Source organism: Bombina bombina, chromosome 8 (assembly GCF_027579735.1).
Source record: "Bombina bombina isolate aBomBom1 chromosome 8, aBomBom1.pri, whole genome shotgun sequence".
Classification (NCBI taxonomy): domain Eukaryota; kingdom Metazoa; phylum Chordata; class Amphibia; order Anura; family Bombinatoridae; genus Bombina; species Bombina bombina.
The window spans coordinates 135,492,783-135,515,580 of record NC_069506.1 but is presented as its reverse complement, the minus strand read 5'-3'; the positions used below and the strand labels follow the sequence as shown (position 1 = coordinate 135,515,580).

The 22,798-nt window shown below is 43.4% G+C and overlaps 2 protein-coding genes across 2 annotated transcripts; both read left to right on the top strand.

The window, feature by feature from the left end:
* Positions 1–3,727: 3,727 nt before the first annotated feature.
* LOC128638561 (heat shock protein 30C-like) lies at positions 3,728–11,046 on the top strand. Its single transcript, XM_053690588.1, has 2 exons — positions 3,728–4,050; positions 10,446–11,046. Exons 1-2 carry the CDS (start codon positions 3,801–3,803, stop codon positions 10,862–10,864), a joined length of 669 nt encoding a protein of 222 aa, XP_053546563.1. The 5' UTR covers positions 3,728–3,800; the 3' UTR covers positions 10,865–11,046.
* Positions 11,047–21,531: 10,485 nt separating this feature from the next.
* LOC128638035 (heat shock protein 30C-like) lies at positions 21,532–22,293 on the top strand. Its single transcript, XM_053689909.1, has one exon. The coding sequence runs from the start codon at positions 21,581–21,583 to the stop codon at positions 22,250–22,252; it is 672 nt and encodes a 223-aa protein (XP_053545884.1). The 5' UTR covers positions 21,532–21,580; the 3' UTR covers positions 22,253–22,293.
* The last annotated feature ends 505 nt before the right edge of the window (positions 22,294–22,798 follow it).

The following is a 22,798-nucleotide window of genomic DNA, read 5'->3' as shown; positions in this document are numbered from 1 at the left end:
AGCGCAAAAGAGGGGGAGAGAGAGCACAAAAGAGAGGGGAGAGAGAGAGAGAGAGAGAGAGAGAGAGGGGGGGGGGCGAGAGAGAGGGGGAGAGAGAGAGGTGGGGAGAGAGAGAGGAGGGGAGAGAGAGAGGAGAGGGGGGGAGAGAAAGAGGGGGAGAGAGAGCGCAAGAGAGATGGGGGAGAGAGCGCAAAAGAGAGGGTGAGAGAGAGAGCACAAAGAGAGGGGGAGAGAGAGAGCAAAAGAGGGGGAGAGAAGAGAGGGCACAAAAGAGAGAGGAGAGAGAGAGCACAAAAGAGAGGGGAGAGAGAGAGGAGGGGAGAGAGAGAGAAAGATAGAGGAGGGGGGAGAGAGAGAGGAGGGGGGAGAGAGAGAGAGGAGTGGGGGGGAGAGGGGAGGGAGAGAGAGAGGAGGGGGGAGAGAGGGGGGAGGAAGAGAGAGAGGGGGGGAGAGAGGGGGAGAGAGAGAGCTCAAAAGAGAGGGGGAGAGAGAACACAAAAGAGATGGGGAGAGAGAGCGCAAAAGAGATAGGGGAAAGAGAGTGCAAAAGAGATGGGAAGAGAGAGAGAGCAAAAGAGAGGGGGCAGAGAGCGCAAAGAGAGGGGTTAGAGAGCGCAAAAGAGAGGGGGGAGAGAGAGAGAGCAAAATAGGGGGAGAGAGAGAGAGCAAAAGAGGGTGGAGAGAGAGAGCAAAAGAGGGGGGAGAGAGAGAGCACAAAAGAGAGGGGGGAGAGAGAGCAAAAGAGAGGGGGGGAGAGAGCGCAAAAGAGAGGGGGGGGAGAGAGCGTAAAAGAGGGGGGGAGAGAGCGCAAAAGAGAGGGGGAGAGAGAACGCAAAAGAGAGGGGGAGAGAGAGAGCACAAAAGATAGGGGGGAGAGAGAGCACAAAAGAGGGGGAGAGAGAGCACAAAAGAGAGGGGAGAGAGAGAGAGAGAGAGAGAGAGAGAGAGAGAGGGGGGAGAGAGAGAGGGGGGAGAGAGAGAGGGGGAGAGAGAGAGGTGGGGAGAGAGACAGGAGGGGAGAGAGAGAGGAGAGGGGGGGAGAGAGAGAGAGGGGGAGAGAGAGCGCAAGAGAGATGGGGGAGAGAGAGAGCTCAAAAGAGAGGGGGAGAGAGAGCACAAAAGAGATGGGGGAGAGAGCTCAAAAGAGAGGGGGGAGAGAGAGCACAAAAGAGATGGGGGAGAGAGAGAGAGCAAAAGAGAGGGGGAGAGAGAGCGCAAAAGAGAGGGGGAGAGAGCGCAAAAGAGAGGGGGAGAGAGAGAGAGCGCAAAAGAGAGGGGGAGAGAGAGAGCACAAAAGAGAGGGGGAGAGAGCGCAAAAGAGAGGGGGGAGAGAGCTCTAAAGAGAGGGGGAGAGAGAGAGAGCTCAAAAGAGAGGGGGGAGAGAGAGAGAGCAAAATAGAGAGGGAGGGAGAGAGCACAAGGGGTGGGACCGCTGTACTGCAAATAATGGCCTGTGTGAACGGGCTTTAGGACTAGTATACATATAAATGTATGTATGTACACAGTGTGTATATAGATTATACAACATATCTTGGCTTTTCAAGACAGCGCGGGGGGAGAGAGCGCGAAGAGAGGGGGGAGAGAGCGCAAAAGAGGGGGAGAGAGAGAGCACAAAAGAGAGGGGGGGGAAAGAGCACAAAAGAGGGGGGGAGAGAGTGCAAAAGAGAGGGGGAGAGAGAACGCAAAAGAGAGGGGGAGAGAGAGAGCGCAAAAGATAGGGGGGAGAGAGAGCGCAAAAGAGGGGGAGAGAGAGCACAAAAGAGAGGGGAGAGAGAGGGGGGGCGAGAGAGAGGGGGAGAGAGAGAGGTGGGGAGAGAGAGAGGAGGGGAGAGAGAGAGGAGAGGGGGGGGAGAGAAAGAGGGGGAGAGAGAGCGCAAGAGAGATGGGGGAGAGAGAGCTCAAAAGAGAGGGGGAGAGAGAGCACAAAAGAGATGGGGGAGAGAGCTCAAAAGAGAGGGGGGGAGAGAGAGCACAAAATTGATGGGGGAGAGAGAGAGAGCAAAAGAGAGGGGGAGAGAGAGCGCAAAAGAGAGGGGGAGAGAGCGCAAAACAGAGGGGGAGAGAGAGAGAGAGCGCAAAAGAGAGGGGAAGAGAGAGAGCTCAAAAGAGAGGGGGGGAGAGAGAGCACAAAAGAGAGGGGGGGAGAGAGAGCACAAAAGAGAGGGGGGAGAGAGAGGGAGGGAGAGAGCACAAGGGGTGGGACCGCTGTACTGCAAATAATGGCCTGTGTGAACGGGCTTTAGGACTAGTATATATATAAATGTATGTATGTACACAGTGTGTATATAGATTATACAACATATCTTGGCTTTTCAGCTTTTTTAAATGTTTAAAGAGATATATTACTCAATGTATTACTTTTCATCATGTATATAAAAGAGCAGCAGTTTAACATATTAATATATAAATATCTCAATCATACTATAAAAGGGTTAACCCCTTAATGACCATAGGACGTCCTAACAGCACTGGGCTTAAACGCCCTTAGGACGGCATAGAACGTCCTAGCCTTTTGGCTGTACTGAAGCCAAAGGTGCTTCCCGAATGGGATTGCGTGCTGGAGCGTGTGCCTAGCATCACAGGCCTTCCCCCCAGACACGATCCCATCATTGATTTAAATTTTTAAAGTGAATGTAAACTTTCAGGAATTAGTGCCCGGTTTTTAAAAATACTATTAAAAACAGGGGCATTTTGATTCATGAAAGTTTACATTGCACCGTATTTTTACAAATAGTTACCTTTCTCTTGTGCAAAGTCGACTCGCTGATCCCCCGCTCGCAGTTGTAGCTCACCAATGATGAAACCAACTTCCTCCAATCATGGCTTCCCCCCCAAAGTGTCCATCTTGTGAGGCCACGCCGTGATTGGAGGAAGCCGGTTTCGTCAATGCTGTATAGGTACAGCAGGAGAAGCAGGCGGGTTAACGGCGAAAGTGCCCCTGTTTTTAATAGTTTTTTTTTAAAACCGGGCACTAATTACATTTGCTTTAACTTAGATGTTTACATCGGAACTTTGCTCCTATGTAGACATATCATTCCGGCCGTTAAGGGGTTAACTTAAACTGAAGCTAACAAGAAATGAATAATTACATACAACTGAATCCTGTGATTCTGTTACTCATTGGCTAATAAGGACAACTTAAATAGGAAAAAAACTGTTTAATCAGCACAAGAACATTCAAACCTTTTGGAATAAAGCATAGTTCTATTTTATATTTTAAAGCATTCTAAAAAGGTTTATTTTACTTATTTAACAGGCCCTGGAAAAAAAGGGTTTAATGATTTCAAGGTATGAGAAAAAAAGACCTCTACAGACACTTATTTGCTGATCTGCTTATATCTGCAGGAAAAGCGGTGGCAATAATATTATATAATTATCGTCAAATCACTAATAGTAAGTCAAAATGTATCTCCTATATTGTAAATAAGTAATTATCAGACTAAAATACAAGTAAACACAGTGCTGAAAGTGGTAGTGAGTGTTACATTTCTACAGATGTGCTCTGTGTTCTGCAAACACCGTACACACAGTTGTCACTGCTCACTCGTGACATCACCTCCCAGTAACTGCTAGAAGCTACCAGCATTGCCTCAGTCTCAGACGTCTTACATAAGTCATTATTTACAGACAGTCTCCTCCCCACAACACCTTATACAGACAGCACATGGAAACCTCAGGAACTCACCAGATTGCTCATTTGTGCATATAAAAGCAGGTGGAGCTTTCACTAGCAGCAGTACAGACAGAGAGACGACACAAACAGATTCTCTACTCGCAGACTCTGACAAGATACAAACTTCATGATGTTTCCTCTGAGCCTCCTCCAGTCCTCACACAGCCCCCTGTGTACCTGCAGTGAGTCTGCACTCACACTCTGGCCGGCTACACGGCTGATCTATGGCCAGCTGGAAGATGACGTGCTGAGCTTGAGGAACGATATGGACAGAAGAATGCAGCGCGTGAATCAGACTTATCAGCTGCTCTCTCAGGACATAGAGATGAGAAGGAGAATGGAACAGAGCAGACAATCTGCAGCTAGAGAAGCAAAGTGTATCGACTAAAATAGGAGAGGAACAGCTTAAGGGAGATTGACTTTACTGACTGGGAAGGTTATAGGTGGTTGGGGGCTAGGCGTAGCCCCTTCCTTTGGATAGCACAGCTATAGCAGGACAATAGAAGAAGGGATGGGCAGTGTAGATAAGCTGCAACTAGCTGATCCTAAATAGGCTAGCACAGGGATTGGCCAGGAGGAGGAGAGGGGGTATGAACAGGAGTTGAAGAAATTAACTGCCTATAAAGATGATTGCACAATGCTTGGAGCTCACAATAATTATTTTCTTTTTTCAGAGCAGAGCAGTTTTCTTTGTTGCAGAAATGGCTCCAAGGAACAGGATAATTGCTAAGAAATTGGGAAAGAACTTTGTATACTGAAGTCTCATTCATTGTTACATTTCTAGCTGGTAATGTATAAATAGGTTCTACAGCTTAAAGCTGTGATTTAATAGTGTATTTTATATCTATAATTTAATATCAAATAGATCATTGTATCCTATATAATATTCATGCTAGCATTGATTCAATTTACCACTGTAGAAAGGGTTTTTGTTTTTTATACTCATAAGCTATTTTTAGTTACTGGTAAATGTTTTGAAATTGATTGTGGCCAGATCAGACTCATTATGCTGTACTTGTTGATATATTGAATTGTTAATAGGTATAAAATGCTCTGGTTGATTATTTAGTCAGTGTTTTTACATGTTTGTTTAAAATTAGGAGCCAGTAATAATATTTAGGAGCCAGGCATATCTTCTGGAGCCAGACAGTTAGATTTGTATATAGATATATGGATAATAACCCTTTAGGAGCCGGGGGTAAAAATTCTAGGAGCCAGTGGCTCTCAGGCTCCTGGGATTGTTGAGCCCTAATTTAAGTCATATTTAACTATTTCGGTTAGATAGCTAAATTATACCTCCTGGAAATTATAGTAGCTTTAATATTTACTAGCTATATGTTATATAAGCCATATTCCAAATTCGTTAAGGTTACTGGCTAATCATAAATTGTTCTATCTAGTAACATTAAATGGTGATATTTTATAGTTAAGTTATTTTGAGGTAAAGTCATTTCCTAATAATAACGTGACCATATCCAGGATACAGGCGATTTAATTGAATATTAATTCATCTAATTAACCTTACTTTATATTATAATTTTTATATGGTAATAATCAATTTATATATATGGTCATAACCAATAGTCTATTTACTGCATACATATAATCACTGTGTTTATAAAAACAACCTGTTCAGAAATAAGCAAATATTTTAATTTGGGATATTTATTTATTTAATTTGATATTTGATAGTAAGCTTGTTGTCATTAATTGCTAAATATCTCAATAGTGTGATTTTGGAGTGCGCTTCTGGAATTATATAACAATTTTCTGGGGTGCACTGCTAAGATTCTACTATATGAATTGGGGGTATTGCTGACAATAATTTTATTGTTGTTATTAATATTCATAATCCATAAATAATCTCATTGGGAGGGCACTCCTAAACTGTACTCATATTTATTGAATACACAGCTGAAATATTCTATTAAGCAAAATATCTAATGGAGGGGAGAGAACGGGGGTTTAAAGGATAAGGATACAGAACAATCTGATCAGGAATATGATGCAGATGATGAAGTCTCAGCAACAAGGTTGCTGCCGTTATCTAGGCATTTAAAGACAAAATTAGTGGAAAACGCTGAGAAGGCCCTGAATGGGTTATAGGTTTGCTTTCTATGCACAGACAAAAGGGATGATGAGGTATTTGCATTTGATCGCTGATTGTTACATGGATGGCATATGGGGGGTTCTTACAAATTCCCAGAAGTTTTGAGAGAAAAACTAGGGAAGGAGGTAGCCTTAGGAAGGATGGCAGGCCCCCCCCTTTAATGACAAACAGCTAAAGAATTTGATTAAATTATCTTTGGGAGTGGTTACCAAAAAAGAGGCTGGTAAATTCTGAATGATTCAGCGATTATCCTACCCTAAGGGTCAGTCAGTAAATTATGCATCAGTATCCTACCAGCATTTGACCAGGCAGTAAATTTGGTTAGGTTGGCAGGCTGGGTCCTGATTTAGCAAAAGTTGATATGGAATCTGCATTCAGATTACTACCTATAAAGCCAAAAAGTTTTGTTTTGATGGGATGCAAATTTGAGGGCAAGTTTTATATTGACAAATATCTGCCTATGGGGTGCGCTATATCTTGTGTGGATTTTGAAATGTCCAGCACTTTTGCATTGGCTGGTAGAGAGAAGGGCAGGTGAGAGTAGTATCGTGCATTACCTTGATTACTTCATGGTAGTAGGTAGAAAGGGTACAGGAGAATGTGATAGAGTTCTTAATGTACTGCTGAAAATGTTTGTAGAGATGGGGGTTCCAGTGGCAGATGACAAATCAGAGTGTCCCTGTTCTAAGTTATTCTTTCTAGGCATTTAGAGTTATTCAGTAATCCCCATTGCAGATTGCCCCAAGATAAGGTTGTGAAGATAAGGGAGGCCATACGGCAGGTGATTTATAAAAGAAGGTATCACTTGGAATATGCAGAAATTACTGAGGCTGTTACATTTTGCATGCAGGGTGATTCCAGTGGGAAGAATCATTAAAAGAAGGTTGGAAGTGAGTACCAGAGGGGTTGTAAAGCCTAGTCACATGATTTGACTGAACAGTCAATAAAAAGGGGATTTAAAAGTATGAGATCATTTCCTAAGTAGTTTTAATGGCATCAGGATTTGGGAGCAGAAGGTGACAGCTAATGAAATCCGGTTATATACAGATGCTGTAGGAAGGGCAGGGTTTGGGGCTTATTTGGATGGCAGAAGATGCGTGGGTAAGTGGCCGCAGGCTTGGCATGAAAAGGGTTGGTGTTACTTGAATCTTTCCCAATTGTGACAGCGATAGAACTATGGGGGAAAGAATTGGCTAACAAAAGCATTTTGTTCCAGTCTGACATAGAGGAGTTGTAATTGTATTAAATAACCTATCAGCATCTTCCCCTCAGGCCATAGCATTCACGCAGCCTCTAGTTTTAAAATGTTTAGAGCATAATATAAAGTTATAAACACATACCAGCAGTTAAGAATGTCGTAGCTGATGCTTTATCAAGGTTTAAATGGGAGGCCTTTAGGAAGCTTGCACCCAATGCGGCGCAGAAAGGCAAGGATTGCCCCATTTATCTTTGGCAGATTGGGAGCAATTAGAGGTAATCAATGGTTTGGTCAGACAATCATTGACAACACGGACATGGATATTTTTGGACAATTTGGTATAACCTAGGCACGCAGGTATCAAGAAAGGCAACTTAAGCACTGTAATGGCAGGAATCTCCTTTGCGCAGCTGTTGGAGGAAGTGGATGCGACAAAAAAGATTCCTGGTTAGGAAAAGGGTTAGAGGTTGGTCAGCGGAGAGATTGGAAATCTTAGAAAAAATTTTAAACAAGGTTTGTACTGCTGGTTTTGAGAATACAATTTTTGCGACGATATTTATGCTGGCTTTGGGAAAGCATTGAGGATGGAATGCCTGTAGAATCAGGACTAATATTCATATGAAGATCAGACAGATAGGGAAGGGAAAGGGGCTTGGATAACTTCTAAAGCAACAGGGGGTAAATATGTCCTGTTTCACATGTGAGAGGCTATTTAGGTGTGGCCCCTGCTAAGGGCGTCATGTTCTTTAGGCACAAGAATGGTAGTAGTTTAACCAGGTTCCAGTTCAAAAGGGTTTTTTCATTAGTAGTGGAGAAGCTAGGTTACGTTGTGGTGATAATGTGTTGTTTGGTGTGTCCATTTCAGGTAGAGCCACAAGATTATGGATAATCAGACACTCCTACGTGCACTGGGCAGCTTCACACACAGCTGCAACCAGACAGGGAGCAAACTTAGGTTTTAGTTCTAAAGAAGCAGGAAGTAGGTGGATTGGGAAGAGAGGGATGAAATGAAACCAGTTATTGGGGACAGCACAGATCTCTACGAGAAAGTGGGGTCTACCCGATATCTTAATTATACACCTGGGTGGGAACGACATAGGTTTGGTTCCTTCAATTGAGCTACAGGAGCAGGTAAAATAAATATTCAGCTGGTTCAAGCTAAAATGGGTGGGGACTGAACTAGTCTGGTCTCTGTCTTGGAGGGATAGTGTCACACAGGAAGGATGGACATTGAGTGGTGGTCTGCCGGTAAAAATAACATGCTCGTCTGCTCTTCAAACCTTGTGTTATTTGCTATGTCCTACAACTTCTTAGTCACGTGGGGCCGCCTATTTCTTTACAATGCTGGTGCCTTGATCTGTATGATCGGACAAGAGTAGGAAAAAGGTAAATCAGGCTGTTATGATCTGTTATGATCCGACAAGAGTAGGAAAAAGGTAAACCAGGCTGTTATGATCTGACAAGAGTAGGAAAAATGTAAACCAGGCTGTTATGATCTGTTATGATCCGACAAGAGTAGGAAAAGGTAAACCAGGCTGTTATGATCTGTTATGATCCGACAAGAGTAGGAAAAAGATAAATCAGGCTGTAATGATCTGTTATGATCCGACAAGAGTAGGAAAAGGTAAACCAGGCTGTTATGATCTGTTATGATCCGACAAGAGTAGGAAAAGGTAAACCAGGCTGTTATGATCTGTTATGATCCGACAAGAGTAGGAAAAATGTAAACCAGGCTGTTATGATCTGTTATGATCCGACAAGAGTAGGAAAAGGTAAACCAGGCTGTTATGATCTGTTATGATCCGACAAGAGTAGGAAAAAGGTAAATCAGGCTGTTATGATCTGTTATGATCCGACAAGAGTAGGAAAAATGTAAACCAGGCTATTATGATCTGTTCTGAGGTCTGAGATCTGAGGGCCATCGTAAAGACCCTTACAAGGTAGGAAAAGGTCACTAGGTGTGCTTTGGTTGGCGGCAAGAGGGTCCTCTTTTGGTGGCGGGAAGTGGGCGTCCTGGCACGTGGGTAATGCAGTAATGGGGGGAGGTGTGTAGGGTACGGGGGCGGGGTATTGGTCTGTCGGTCAAACCCACAAGCCCTCCTAGTCTGCAGACCTTTCGGCCCGTTACTAGCAAATTGACGCCCCTGAGTTGCGCGCGGTCACGCTCCTTGGTTACGTGGGGACGCCCAGTTCTCTCGTCATGCTGTTGCATGAATTGTGTTATCAATTCAAATCCAAATTGGATTAAGGATATGTTATTATCCTAGTAGTTGAGGATCGCTCATTTTTCATAATTTAGATTTGAATTTAATAAATGTGACCTTTTCTAACGCCAAATCTGTGTCTGTCATTATTGGTATATGAAAATTGGGTAAAAGGGGTTACCAAACTAAAGGTAAAGTGGGAGCATTTGGGTAGCAGGTACCTGTGAAGATAGTTAAAGTGTAAATCCCTTAGCAAAGTGTATCGACTAAAATAGGAGAGGAACAGCTTAAGGGAGATTGACTTTACTGACTGGGAAGGTTATAGGTGGTTGGGGGCTAGGCGTAGCCCCTTCCTTTGGATAGCACAGCTATAGCAGGACAATAGAAGAAGGGATGGGCAGTGTAGATAAGCTGCAACTAGCTGATCCTAAATAGGCTAGCACAGGGATTGGCCAGGAGGGGGAGAGGGGGTATGAACAGGAGTTGAAGAAATTAACTGCCTATAAAGATGATTGCACAATGCTTGGAGCTCACAATAATTATTTTCTTTTTCCCTCCCTCCCTCCCTAGAAATGACGAAGCCTAGCCCAAGGAAGAGGTCACGCACAAGAGCGATCACAAGCGACACGGCTAAGGGCAGATGCTGTGGTGTTTCCGCCACTCAGATAAAGACCGCCCGTGTAGCGCCCCTTAAGGGTTTTTTCGCCACGAAGCAGGAAATCAGCTACTGGTCTGTCGGTCAGAGCTGGTGGATGGCATAAAGAAATCATGGCATTTTTAGTGGTATATTTCATGACGCGGCGGGAAGTGGGCGTCCTGGCACGTGGGTAATGCAGTAATGGGGGGAGGTGTGTAGGGTACGGGGGCGGGGTATTGGTCTGTCGGTCAAACCCACAAGCCCTCCTAGTCTGCAGACCTTTCGGCCCGTTACTAGCAAATTGACGCCCCTGAGTTGCGCGCGGTCACGCTCCTTGGTTACGTGGGGACGCCCAGTTCTCTCGTCATGCTGTTGCATGAATTGTGTTATCAATTCAAATCCAAATTGGATTAAGGATATGTTATTATCCTAGTAGTTGAGGATCGCTCATTTTTCATAATTTAGATTTGAATTTAATAAATGTGACCTTTTCTAACGCCAAATCTGTGTCTGTCATTATTGGTATATGAAAATTGGGTAAAAGGGGTTACCAAACTAAAGGTAAAGTGGGAGCATTTGGGTAGCAGGTACCTGTGAAGATAGTTAAAGTGTAAATCCCTTAGCTCAGACCATCTCTACAAGAAGAGACAAAGATGGGAATAAAAACTTTGCTCTCACCCTGGATGTGAGTAATTTCTCTCCTGATGAACTGACAGTGAAAACAGAAGGAAGGAGACTGATTGTAATGGGGAAACGTGACAATAAATCTGACTCAGGGGATGGAAGTTTCTTCCATGAATACAAAGAGTGGAAGAGAGAAACGGAGCTCTCTGAAGATGTGAATCCTGAGGACGTGTTGTGCTCCCTGTCCAAGGATGGGCAGCTCCACATACAGGCTCCTCGCCTAGCGCTGACAGCTGCAAAAGAGAGACCGATTCCCATCACCGTGTGCCAAGCGCCAGAAGATGCGCAGCAAACCCCAGCTGTGACCCAAAACAGCAGCTCTGAGGAAGGACAAGAAAATGAACCTAAAGCTTCCTAAGAACTTTAAAGGACTCAACTAAATTGAAAAAAAATGTCTTTTTGTGTTTTACTTATGGAGCTTGTTCTTTTTCTGTAAATTATTTTTATATCCATGTTTTATTAGCGACATAAAATATCACCGGCCAATATGCTGACATTTAAGTTTTAACTTACTTTTTAAATAAACATTTAAAACATTTATTTTTTGTTCTTGTTGTTTTGATTTGTAATCAGAGCAAAATCGGTTGCAACGCAGAGAAAGTATTGTATGGATTGGTAAAATAAGTTAGAAGTGTCTAGCTTTATTAAATCTTATCAGTATCATAATATAAAACAAATTAACAAACAATATATAAAGGTATATAAAATAAATAAACATCTAGTCACCAAGCAAGCAAACAATAATATATAAATAAACAATAACATAAATACACCTTTGACATTAACAAGATTATAAATAGGCATTATAGCTACATATTAAAGGGACAGGAAACCCCAACATTTCTTTTTATGATTTGGATAGAACATACAATTTTAAACAACTTTCCAATTTACTTCTATTATCGAATTTGCTTCAGTGTCTTTCTATCCATTGCTTTAGGAGCAGTATTACACTACTGAATGTGTGCAGGCACCAATTAGCAGCAACTCCCACTATCGTAGGTTATGTGTATATTCTTTTTTCAACAAGGGATACTAAGAGAACAAAGCACATTTTTTGACTTTCCTATCCCTTTAAATGACCATTAATAAAGTAGAAGTGCAAAATCAACAAGTGCATAATAAATAGACAATGCAATAGCACTTACTCTGATTTTTAAATGAGCAGTAGTTTTTTTCTGACAAATTTCAAAATGTTATATATAAAAAAAAGAGAGAAAAAAATGTGCGAACACAAATCTCCTCTAGGGGGCGCTCTCCAAAAACCAAACACTAAATATACACAAAATTAAAAACAAATTAAAAACAGAAACTAAAATATATAATGTTCAGATAAAATAAAGTCCACATGGAGTCCTAGGAAGGGTGAGGCAGGTTCCTGATGATACAATCAATCTGGAAGAAGAAAACACAGGGGCGCCAAATGGCCTAGTACCATCAAACAAAGGAGATATAAAAATAAAAGGAACCACCATAGCTCAGCACAGTTTGACTTAGTAAAGTGCAATATTAAATGTCACACTTAAATAAAAAAAGCACCTCCAGGTGCAATCCAAACAGGCTGGAACTTCTCAGCCGTCTAGCTGACTGATCTCCGGTAGTATACAGGTTAAACTCCAATCAGCAGATGAAACAGGAACAAAATAAAATCTAAAGACCAGCAAGTGTATATTATAGAACAAAAAACACTTTATTTAAAAACAACGCGTTTCTCAGCCTACACAGGGCTGTTTCCTCAGGCTATTATCAGATATTTACTAAGTCAAACTGTGCTGGGCTATGGTGGTTCCTTTTTCTCCTCTATATAGGAACCAAATTGGTGGTCTTTTTAGCTTTAACCTCTGAAGCTGCTTGCCTTTATACAGTTAGCTGGAGAACTGTGAAGTACCAGCCTGCCCTACAAGCACCATCTGGTGCTCTGTGCTTGTGAGTAGCCACTTGCTATATTTATATCTCCTTTGTTTGATAGTACTAGGCTATTTGGCGCCTCTGTGTTTTCTTCTTCCAAATTTCAAAATGTACTTACAATTTCTGACTTCTGTATCATGTGAATGTCATCAGCAAATCCTAGATTCATGTAAATATACACTGTGAACTCCCACACATGCTCAGTAGTAGCTATTGGTTTAGAAACTGAATAAAAAATACTGCACAATTTAATAATGGGAGTAAAACTTAAAACTGCATGTCCTATCTTAATAATCAAAGTTTCATTTTGACTTTATTGTCCTATTAACTTCACTGAACAAAGTGTAATTGATACCAAGGCCAAACATTTACCTCGGCCACAAAAGTAAAATAAAGGTAGGTAGCTTTAAAAACATAGGAAAGTAACATGAACAAAAGGCTGCAATAAAGGAACAACCAAATATTCACCAACTTTGAAAGAACGAAAAATCATAGGGCTAGATTACAAGTGGAGCACTTAATTATAAGCTTCACCTGCTTTTATATGCACAAATGAGCAATCTGGTGAGTTCCTGAGGTTTCCATGTGCTCTGTATAAGGTGTTGTGGGGAGGAGACTGTCTGTAAATAATGAATTATGTAAGACTTCTGAGACTGAGGCAGTGCTGGCAGCTTTTAGCAGTTTAGGTGCACAATGTGGGAATACAAGGAAGATTCCCACTGAAAAATGCGGTTGTAGCACTCGCAGTCCTGACTACTAGATGGAATTGTGAACAGCTATGTTAAAACATAACTTTTAATTGGATTCTATAAAACAGGGTAAGAAAATATTAAAACCAATGGGAGGAGTAGTACTCATAAATTAACCTTAATGCAAATGTAAGATACTGATAATAGGCCTCTGAGGTATGATAGCCTAGTCAATATTAAGGTAACGTAAACAGCATCAGATTATACTTAGATCATGTATTGTCATATGGGTAACATCCATGTATTAGGCTGAATTAACAACAGGGCCCAAGTAAGTAGGGTGCTTGTAAATACAATGGGGATGTTATTATACCCTAAGTAGAAATATCGGAAATTATGAATATTTGTGGAAGTCGGGGTCATCCCAGTAAGATCCTAAAGGTATAGTGTTGTGTTTTAACACGTGTATCTGAGTATCATTCAAATAAGAGCATCTTATGTAGAAAAGATGCTCAAAGTTAAATCTAGTTCAAGTACCCATATTAAATTCACTTCCACAATATTGGATAATATTCAATGGTAAAGCTAGTATATTTTGCTAGATTGCTGCTGCTGTGACAGAGCGTATAGTGCTATTTTATAGAGAATATACAATGTTGGAAATAGTGTGATAGTGTTTAAACGTATGGAACCAAAATTGATACTCAGTCCTACTGGTTATAATAATACAACCCCACCTATATATCTAGAGTTAGACTTCAGGTAAAAGTCTGGGCTTCCTGAATGGAGCGCTAAGAGTGTTATGCTTATACCGATGAGTCTGAGTAGTACTATAAGTGGTTGCTAGCTTCTAGCAGTTACTGACGGTTGATGTCAGGAGTGGGCAGTGACAAGTTGTGTGTACAGTGTTTGCAGAACACAGAGGACGTGTGTAGAAATTTAAAACTCACTCCCGCTTTTAAAAGGAACATAAAACTTAACATTTCAAAAACGCATAAAATGTTTTATTATTGCAAGTGAAACGTTATTATTGCAATATACATTCAGCATTTATTGTGCAGCCTTTTGCTGTAAAATACATCTAAAAATTGTGCTTGTTTCACTTTCACAAAGGTAGGCTCGGGTTAATACTTTTAGGCAATTTATGTGACCTTTTTTTGTAAATACAATGGGTATAGTATTATACCCTAAGTAAAACTGTGCGTGTTTATCCACTAAACGTTGTGTGTGCCTGCCCCTTTAAGACTGTGTGAGCAGGTGCTGAGCTGCCCTTTAAGGTTGCACTGCTTGAACATTACTTTGATCTGTCCCTTTAAGGCTTTGTACGCAGGTGCCGAGCTGCCCTTTAAGGTTGTGCTGCGTGAACATTACTGTGATCTTTCCCTTTAATGCTAGCTTCCCTTTTAGGCTGCGTACATCACGTGTGGATGCATGTTATCACTCCTTTTAAAACTGTGTATGTTTACCCACTAAAGGTTGTGTGCCTGCCCCTTTAAGACTGTGTGAGCAGGTGCCTAACTGCCCTTTAAGGTTGCGCTGCGTGAACATTACTGTGATCTGTCCCTTTCAAAACTGTGTGCGCAGGTGCCGAGCTGCCCTTTAAGGTTGCGCTGCATGAACATCACTGTTATCTGTCCCTTTAATGCTAGCATCCCTTTAAGTCTGTGTGCATCACGTGTGGATGCATACTATTGATCCCTTTAAAACTGTGCGTTTTTATCCCACTAAAGGTTAGGTGTGCCTGCCCCTTTAAGACTGTGTGAACAGGTGCTGAGCAGCCCTTTAAGGTTGCGCTGAATGAACATTACTATGATCTGTCCCTTTAATGCTGTGTGCTTGTGGTGCAAGGTGCCCTTTAAATGCTGTGAGTGCTCTGTGTGTTTGTGTGTGTGCACGTGTCACTGTCCTGTTAAGATAGAGTGTCCCTTTAAGGCTGCGTGCATCATGTATGGATGCATATTATCGCTCCCTTTAAAACTGTGCGTGTTTATCCACTAAAGGTTGTGTGTGCCTGCCCCTTTCAGACTGTGTGAGCAGGTGCCGAGCTGCCCTTTAAGGTTGCACTGCTGGAACATTACTGTGATCTGTCCCTTTAAGACTGTGTGCGGAGGTGCAGAGCTGCCCTTTAAGGTTGCGCTGCATGAATATTACTGCGATCTGTCCCTTTAATGCTAGCGTCCCTTTAAGGCTGCATACATCATGAATGGATGCATACTATGGATCCATTTGAAACTGTGTGAGTTTACCCACTAAAGGTTGTGTGTGCCTACCCCTTTAAGAGTGTGAGCAGGTGCCGAGCTGCCCTTTAAAGTTGCGCTGCGTGCACATTACTCCAATTTGTCCCTTTAAGACAGTGTACGTGTGGTACTAGTTGACCCTTTCAAGGCTGTGTGCTTTTTTTGTCTGTCCCTTTAAGAGCGTATGACCAGGTGCTATCCTGCCCTTTAAGGCTATGCTGTGTGAGCATTATTTTCTCAGCAGTTTGTACAGTGGGTACTGACAGGGATGCTTTAAGTGTCTGTGTACAGTAAACAGTTACAAATGTATAAAAACCTGTAGGCTGAGGGTTTGATACAGAGGGGCCTATTTATCAATGGTCTTGCGGATCCGCAAGACCTCACTGAATGCGGAGAGCAATACGCTCTACGTATCCAGCATTGCACCAGCAGCTCACAAGAGCTGCTGGTGCAACGCCGCCCCCTGCAGACTCTCGGCCAATCGGCCGCCAGCAGGGTGGTGTCAATCAACCCGATCGTATTTGATCGGGTTGAATTCCGGCGATTCTGAGCAGGCGGACAGGGTTATGGAGCAGCGGTCTTTAGATTGCTGCTTCATAACTAGTGTTTCTGGCGAGTCTGCAGAAACACGGAGCCTCAAGCTCCGTACCTTGATAGATAGGCCCCAATGTATCCATGTAAGTGAGCAGAACTGGCTGGGGAAAGTCTATGGGGAGAAAAGGGACTTTACACCCCAAAATATGGCTCCCCTTTTTGTTCCTGGAGACACAAATACTGTAGCATTGTTAGTAGCCCTAATATGAATCCCCATACCATTTTTTGAAGTAAAATAATGCGACATGGCAGGAAAAATGATTTAGAAACCTGAACTCAGATTTCACCATATCCTATTATATAAAAGGCCAAGTGTGTTTGTCCGAAGCTGTCATGCGCAGTAGAGACAGCATGAGGACAAACACACCTGGCCTCTGAGTTCTACTCCCTAGCTGATCTGTGCCGCTGCAGAAGTGGGCGTGGCCGGGCGTGAGCGGGGGAGTGGACGGCTTAAAGGGGCATGGCTGGTCGTGACTGGTCGTGAAGGGGGCGTGGTCGGGCATTAAGGGGGCGTGGACGGGCGCGGTCACGAGATAGAGAGGGGAGAGAGATAGAGAGGAGGGGAGAGAGAAAGGGAAAAGGGGGAGAGAGGAGAGGGGAGAGAGAGGAGAGGAGAGGAGGGGAGAGAGAGAGGAGGGGGGGGAGAGAGAGAGGAGAGGGGGGGGAGAGAGAGAGGAGAGGGGGAGAGAGAGAGGAGAGAGAGCTCAAAAGAGAGGGGGAGAGAGAGCGCAAAAGAGATGGGGAGAGAGAGTGCAAAAGAGATGGGGGAGAGAGAAAGAGCAAAAGAGATGGGGGAGAGAGCGCAAAGATAGGGGGGAGAGAGAGCAAAATAGAGGGGAGAGAGAGAGCGCAAAAGAGAGGGGGAGAGAGCGCAAAAGAGAGGGGGAGAGAGGGAGAGGAGGGGAGAGAGAGAGGAGAAGGGAGAGAGAGAGTAGAGGGGAGAGAGGGGGAGAGAGAGAGGAGGGGAGAGAGAGAGAGGAGAGGGGGGAGAGAGAGAGGGGGAGAGAGCTCAAAAGAGAGGGGGGAGAGAGAGAGCTCAAAAGAGAGGGGGAGAGAGAGAGCGCAAAAGAGATGGGGGAGAGAGAGAGCAAAAGAGAGGGGGGAGAGAGCGTGGAGAGGGGGAAGAGAGAGCAAAAGAGAGGGGGAGAGAGCGCAAAAGAGACGGGGGAGAGAGAGAGAGAGAGAGAGAAAAAGAGGGGAGAGAGAGAGAGCACAAAAGAGGGGGGGGAGAGAGAGAGAGCAAAAGAGAGGGCGGAGAGAGTGCAAAGGAGAGGGGGGAGAGAGCGCAAAAGAGAGGGGGAGAGAGAGAGCACAAAGAGAGGGGGAGAGAGAGAGGGCACAAAAGAGAGGGGAGAGAGAGAGCACAAAAGAGAGGGGAGAGAGGAGGGGAGAGAGAGAGAAAGAGAGAGGAGGGGGGAGAGAGGAGGGGGAGGGACAGAAAGGAGTGGGGGGGAGAGGGGAGGGAGAGAGAGAGAAGGGAGAGAGAGAGGGGGGGGGGGAGAGAGGGGGGAGGAAGAGAGAGAGGGGGGAGAGAGGGGGGAGAGAGAGAGCTCAAAAGAGAGGGGGAGAGAGAGCGCAAAAGAGATGGGGAGAGAGAGCACAAAAGAGATAGGGGAAAGAGAGCGCAAAAAAGATGGGGAGAGAGAGAGCAAAAGATAGGGGGAGAGAGCGCGAAGAGAGGGGGGAGAGAGAGCGCAAAAGAGAGGGGGAGACAGAGAGCACAAAAGAGAGGGGGAGAGAGAGAGAGCAAAAGAGGGGGGAGAAAGAGCGCACAAAAGAAAGGGGGAGAGAGCACAAAAGAAAGGGGGAGAGAGAGCAAAAGAGAGGGGGAGAGAGCGCAAAAGAGAGGGGGGGAGAGGGCAAAAGAGAGGGAGAGAGAGAACGCAAAAGAGAGGGAGAGAGAGAGCGCAAAAGATAGGGGGGAGAGAGAGAGCGCAAAAGATAGGGGGGAGAGAGAGCGCAAAAGAGAGGGAGAGAGAGCACAAAAGAGAGAGAGGGGGGAGAGAGAGAGGGGGAGAGAGAGAGAGGAGGGGGAGAGAGAGAGGAGGGGAGAGAGAGAGGAGGGGGGGAGAGAGAGAGGGGGGAGAGAGAGTGCAAGAGAGATGGGGGAGAGAGAGAGCTCAAAAGAGAGGGGAGAGAGAGCACAAAAGAGATGGGGGAGAGAGCTCAAAAGAGAGGGGGGAGAGAGAGCACAAAAGAGATGGGGGAGAGAGAGAGAGCAAAAGAGAGGGGGAGAGAGAGCGCAAAAGAGAGGGGGAGAGAGCGCAAAAGAGAGGGGGGAGAGAGAGAAAGCGCAAAAGAGAGGGGGAGAGAGAGAGCGCAAAAGAGAGGGGGAGAGAGCGCAAAAGAGAGGGGAGAGAGAGAGCTCTAAAGAGAGGGGGGAGAGAGAGAGCTCAAAAGAGATGGGGGAGAGAGAGAGAGCAAAAGAGAGGGGGAGGGAGAGAGCACAAGTGGTGGGACCGCTGTACTGCAAATAATGGCCTGTGTGAACGGGCTTTAGGACTAGTATATATAAATGTATGTATGTACACAGTGTGTATATAGATTATACAACATATCTTGGCTTTTCAGCTTTTTTAAATGTTTAAAGAGATATATTACTCAATGTATTACTTTTCATCATGTACAGGGAGTGCAGAATTATTAGGCAAGTTGTATTTTTGAGGATTAATTTTATTATTGAACAACAACCATGTTCTCAATGAACCCAAAAAACTCATTAATATCAAAGCTGAATAGTTTTGGAAGTATTTTTTAGTTTGTTTTTAGTTATAGCTATTTTAGGGGGATATCTGTGTGTGCAGGTGACTATTACTGTGCATAATTATTAGGCAACTTAACAAAAAACAAATATATACCCATTTCAATTATTTATTTTTACCAGTGAAACCAATATAACATCTCAACATTCACAAATATACATTTCTGACATTCAAAAGCAAAACAAAAACAAATCAGTGACCAATATAGCCACCTTTCTTTGCAAGGACACTCAAAATCCTGCCATCCATAGATTCTGTCAGTGTTTTGATCTGTTCACCATCAACATTGCATGCAGCAGCAACCACAGCCTCCCAGACACTGTTCAGAGAGGTGTACTGTTTTCCCTCCTTGTAAATCTCACATTTGATGATGGACCACAGGTTCTCAATGGGGTTCAGATCAGGTGAACAAGGAGGCCATGTCATTAGATTTTCTTCTTTTATACCCTTTCTTGCCAGCCACGCTGTGGAGTACTTGGACGCGTGTGATGGAGCATTGTCCTGCATGAAAATCATGTTTTTCTTGAAGGATGCAGACTTCTTCCTGTACCACTGCTTGAAGAAGGTGTCTTCCAGAAACTGGCAGTAGGACTGGGAGTTGAGCTTGACTCCATCCTCAACCCGAAAAGGCCCTACAAGCTCATCTTTGATGATACCAGCCCAAACCAGTACTCCACCTCCACCTTGCTGGCGTCTGAGTCGGACTGGAGCTCTCTGCCCTTTACCAATCCAGCCACGGGCCCATCCATCTGGCCCATCAAGACTCACTCTCATTTCATCAGTCCATAAAACCTTAGAAAAATCAGTCTTGAGATATTTCTTGGCCCAGTCTTGACGTTTCAGCTTGTGTGTCTTGTTCAGTGGTGGTCGTCTTTCAGCCTTTCTTACCTTGGCCATGTCTCTGAGTATTGCACACCTTGTGCTTTTGGGCACTCCAGTGATGTTGCAGCTCTGAAATATGGCCAAACTGGTGGCAAGTGGCATCTTGGCAGCTGCACGCTTGACTTTTCTCAGTTCATGGGCAGTTATTTTGCGCCTTGGTTTTTCCACACGCTTCTTGCGACCCTGTTGACTATTTTGAATGAAACGCTTGATTGTTCGATGATCACGCTTCAGAAGCTTTGCAATTTTAAGAGTGCTGCATCCCTCTGCAAGATATCTCACTATTTTTGACTTTTCTGAGCCTGTCAAGTCCTTCTTTTGACCCATTTTGCCAAAGGAAAGGAAGTTGCCTAATAATTATGCACACCTGATATAGGGTGTTGATGTCATTAGACCACACCCCTTCTCATTACAGAGATGCACATCACCTAATATGCTTAATTGGTAGTAGGCTTTCGAGCCTATACAGCTTGGAGTAAGACAACATGCATAAAGAGGATGATGTGGTCAAAATACTCATTTGCCTAATAATTCTGCACTCCCTGTATATAAAAGAGCAGCAGTTTAACATATTAATATATAAATATCTCAATCATACTATAAAAGGGTTAACCCCTTAATGACCATAGGACGTCTTAACAGCACTGGGCTTAAACGCCCTTAGGACGGCATAGAACATCCTAGCCTTTTGGCTGTACTGAAGACAAAGGTGCTTCCCGAATGGGATTGCGTGCTGAAGCATGTGCCTAGCATCACAGGCCTTCCCCCCAGGCATGATCCCATCATTGATTTAAATTTTTAAAGTGAATGTAAACTTTCATGAATTAGTGCCCGGTTTTTAAAAATACTATTAAAAACAGGGGCATTTTGATTCATGAAAGTTTACATTGCACCGTATTTTTACAAATACTTACCTTTCTCTTGTGCAAAGCCGACTCGCTGATCCCCCGCTCGCAGTTCCTCTGTAGCTCACCAATGATGAAACCAGCTTCCTCCAATCATGGCTTCCCCCCCCAAAGTGTCCATCTTGTGAGGCCACGCCGTGATTGAAGGAAGCCGGTTTCGTCAATGCTGTATAGGTACAGCAGGAGAAGCAGGCGAGTTAACGGCGAAAGTGCCCCTGTTTTTAATCGTTTTTTTATAAACCGGGCACTAATTCATGAAAACTTACATTTACTTTAACTTAGATGTTTACATCGGAACTTTGCTCCTATGTAGACATATCATTCCGGCCGTTAAGGGGTTAACTTAAACTGAAGCTAACAAGAAATGAATAATTACATACAACTGAATCCTGTGATTCTGTTACTCATTGGCTGACAAGGACAACTTAAATAGGAAAAAAAACTGTTTAATCAGCACAAGAACATTCAAACCTTTTGGCATGAAGCATAGTTCTGTTTTTATATTTTAAAGCATTCTAAAAAGGTTCATTTTACTTATTCATTTAATAACAGGCCCTGGAAAAAAAGGGTTTAATGATTTCAAGGTATGAGAAAAAAAGACCTCTACAGACACTTATTTGCTGATCTGCTTATATCTGCAGGAAAAGCGGTGGCAATAATATTATATAATTATCGTCAAATCACTAATAGTAAGTCAAAATGTATCTCCTATATTGTAAATAAGTAATTATCAGACTAAAATACAAGTAAACACAGTGCTGAAAGTGGTAGTGAGTGTTACATTTCTACAGATGTGCTCTGTGTTCTGCAAACACTGTACACACAGCTTGTCACTGCTCGCTCGTGAGATCACCCCCCAGTAACTGCTAGAAGCTACCAGCACTGCCTCAGTCTCAGACGTCTTACATAAGTCATTATTTACAGACAGTCTCCTCCCCACAACACCTTATACAGACAGCACATGGAAACCTCAGGAACTCACCAGATTGCTCATTTGTGCATATAAAAGCAGGTGGAGCTTTCACTAGCAGCAGTACAGACAGAGAGACGACACAAACAGATTCTCTACTCGCAGACTCTGACAAGATACAAACTTCATGATGTTTCCTCTGAGCCTCCTCCAGTCCTCACACAGCCCCCTGTGTACCTGCAGTGAGTCTGCACTCACACTCTGGCCGGCTACACGGCTGATCTATGGCCAGCTGGAAGATGACGTGCTGAGCTTGAGGAACGATATGGACAGAAGAATGCAGCGTGTGAATCAGACTTATCAGCTGCTCTCTCAGGACATAGAGATGAGAAGGAGAATGGAACAGAGCAGACAATCTGCAGCTAGAGAAGCTCAGACCATCTCTACAAGAAGAGACAAAGATGGGAATAAAAACTTTGCTCTCACCCTGGATGTGAGTAATTTCTCTCCTGATGAACTGACAGTGAAAACAGAAGGAAGGAGACTGATTGTAATGGGGAAACGTGACAAGAAATCTGACTCAGGGGATGGAAGTTTCTTCCATGAATACAGAGAGTGGAAGAGAGAAACGGAGCTCCCTGAAGATGTGAATCCTGAGGACGTGTTGTGCTCCCTGTCCAAGGATGGGCAGCTCCACATACAGGCTCCTCGCCTAGCGCTGACAGCTGCAAAAGAGAGACCGATTCCCATCACCTTGTGCCAAGCGCCAGAAGATGCGCAGCAAACCCCAGCTGTGACCCAAAACAGTAGCTCTGAGGAAGGACAAGAAAATATACAGAATGTAAATTCTGTGATATGAAAGATAATGTGTATTTTTGATAATACCTTTGTGGACGCTTATTGCTGTGTAAATTGCATTTATTTGCTTACTAAAAGTAAAGAATGTAAAGTTTATTATTTTTGTAAAAAGGTTATATTACTTAACTAAGCTATTAATGTTAATATTTTATTTCCTTAATAAATATTTAAATTACTTTTAAATTATAGGTTGTCTTATTTGTGGTAGATAATTAAAATCCAAGGTTTATGTTTTGTATTGAATAAAATAAATTAGTTATGGTGTTTTTACAATCTTTTAGCCATAACATCATCGTACTATATATATTTAAAAATAGGTAGACACAATATAAAATATATAAGCAATAAAAAAAACTACCAGCACGCACATAGAATTATACAATAGATATCAAAATCAGACACCTATTATATACATATTGCACAAGCTTACTCAAACGAAACAGGCATCCTACATACATGCTACTTTCATAAGGTCTAAACCCCCTATTATGTTCTACGTAGTGTAGCATAACATGAAATAATAAGATAGCACACCAAGTTGGGAGGA

What these genes read in the sequence shown, in the direction of transcription:
- LOC128638035 (XM_053689909.1), top strand. Translation starts at nt 21,581, where the DNA reads ATGATGTTTCCTCTGAGCCTCCTCCAGTCCTCACACAGCCCCCTGTGT.
- LOC128638561 (XM_053690588.1), top strand. Translation starts at nt 3,801, where the DNA reads ATGATGTTTCCTCTGAGCCTCCTCCAGTCCTCACACAGCCCCCTGTGT. An exon ending in TGCAGCTAGAGAAGCAAAGT is followed by an intron (nt 4,051 to 10,445) that starts GTATCGACTAAA and finishes TAAATCCCTTAG; the next exon opens with CTCAGACCATCTCTACAAGA.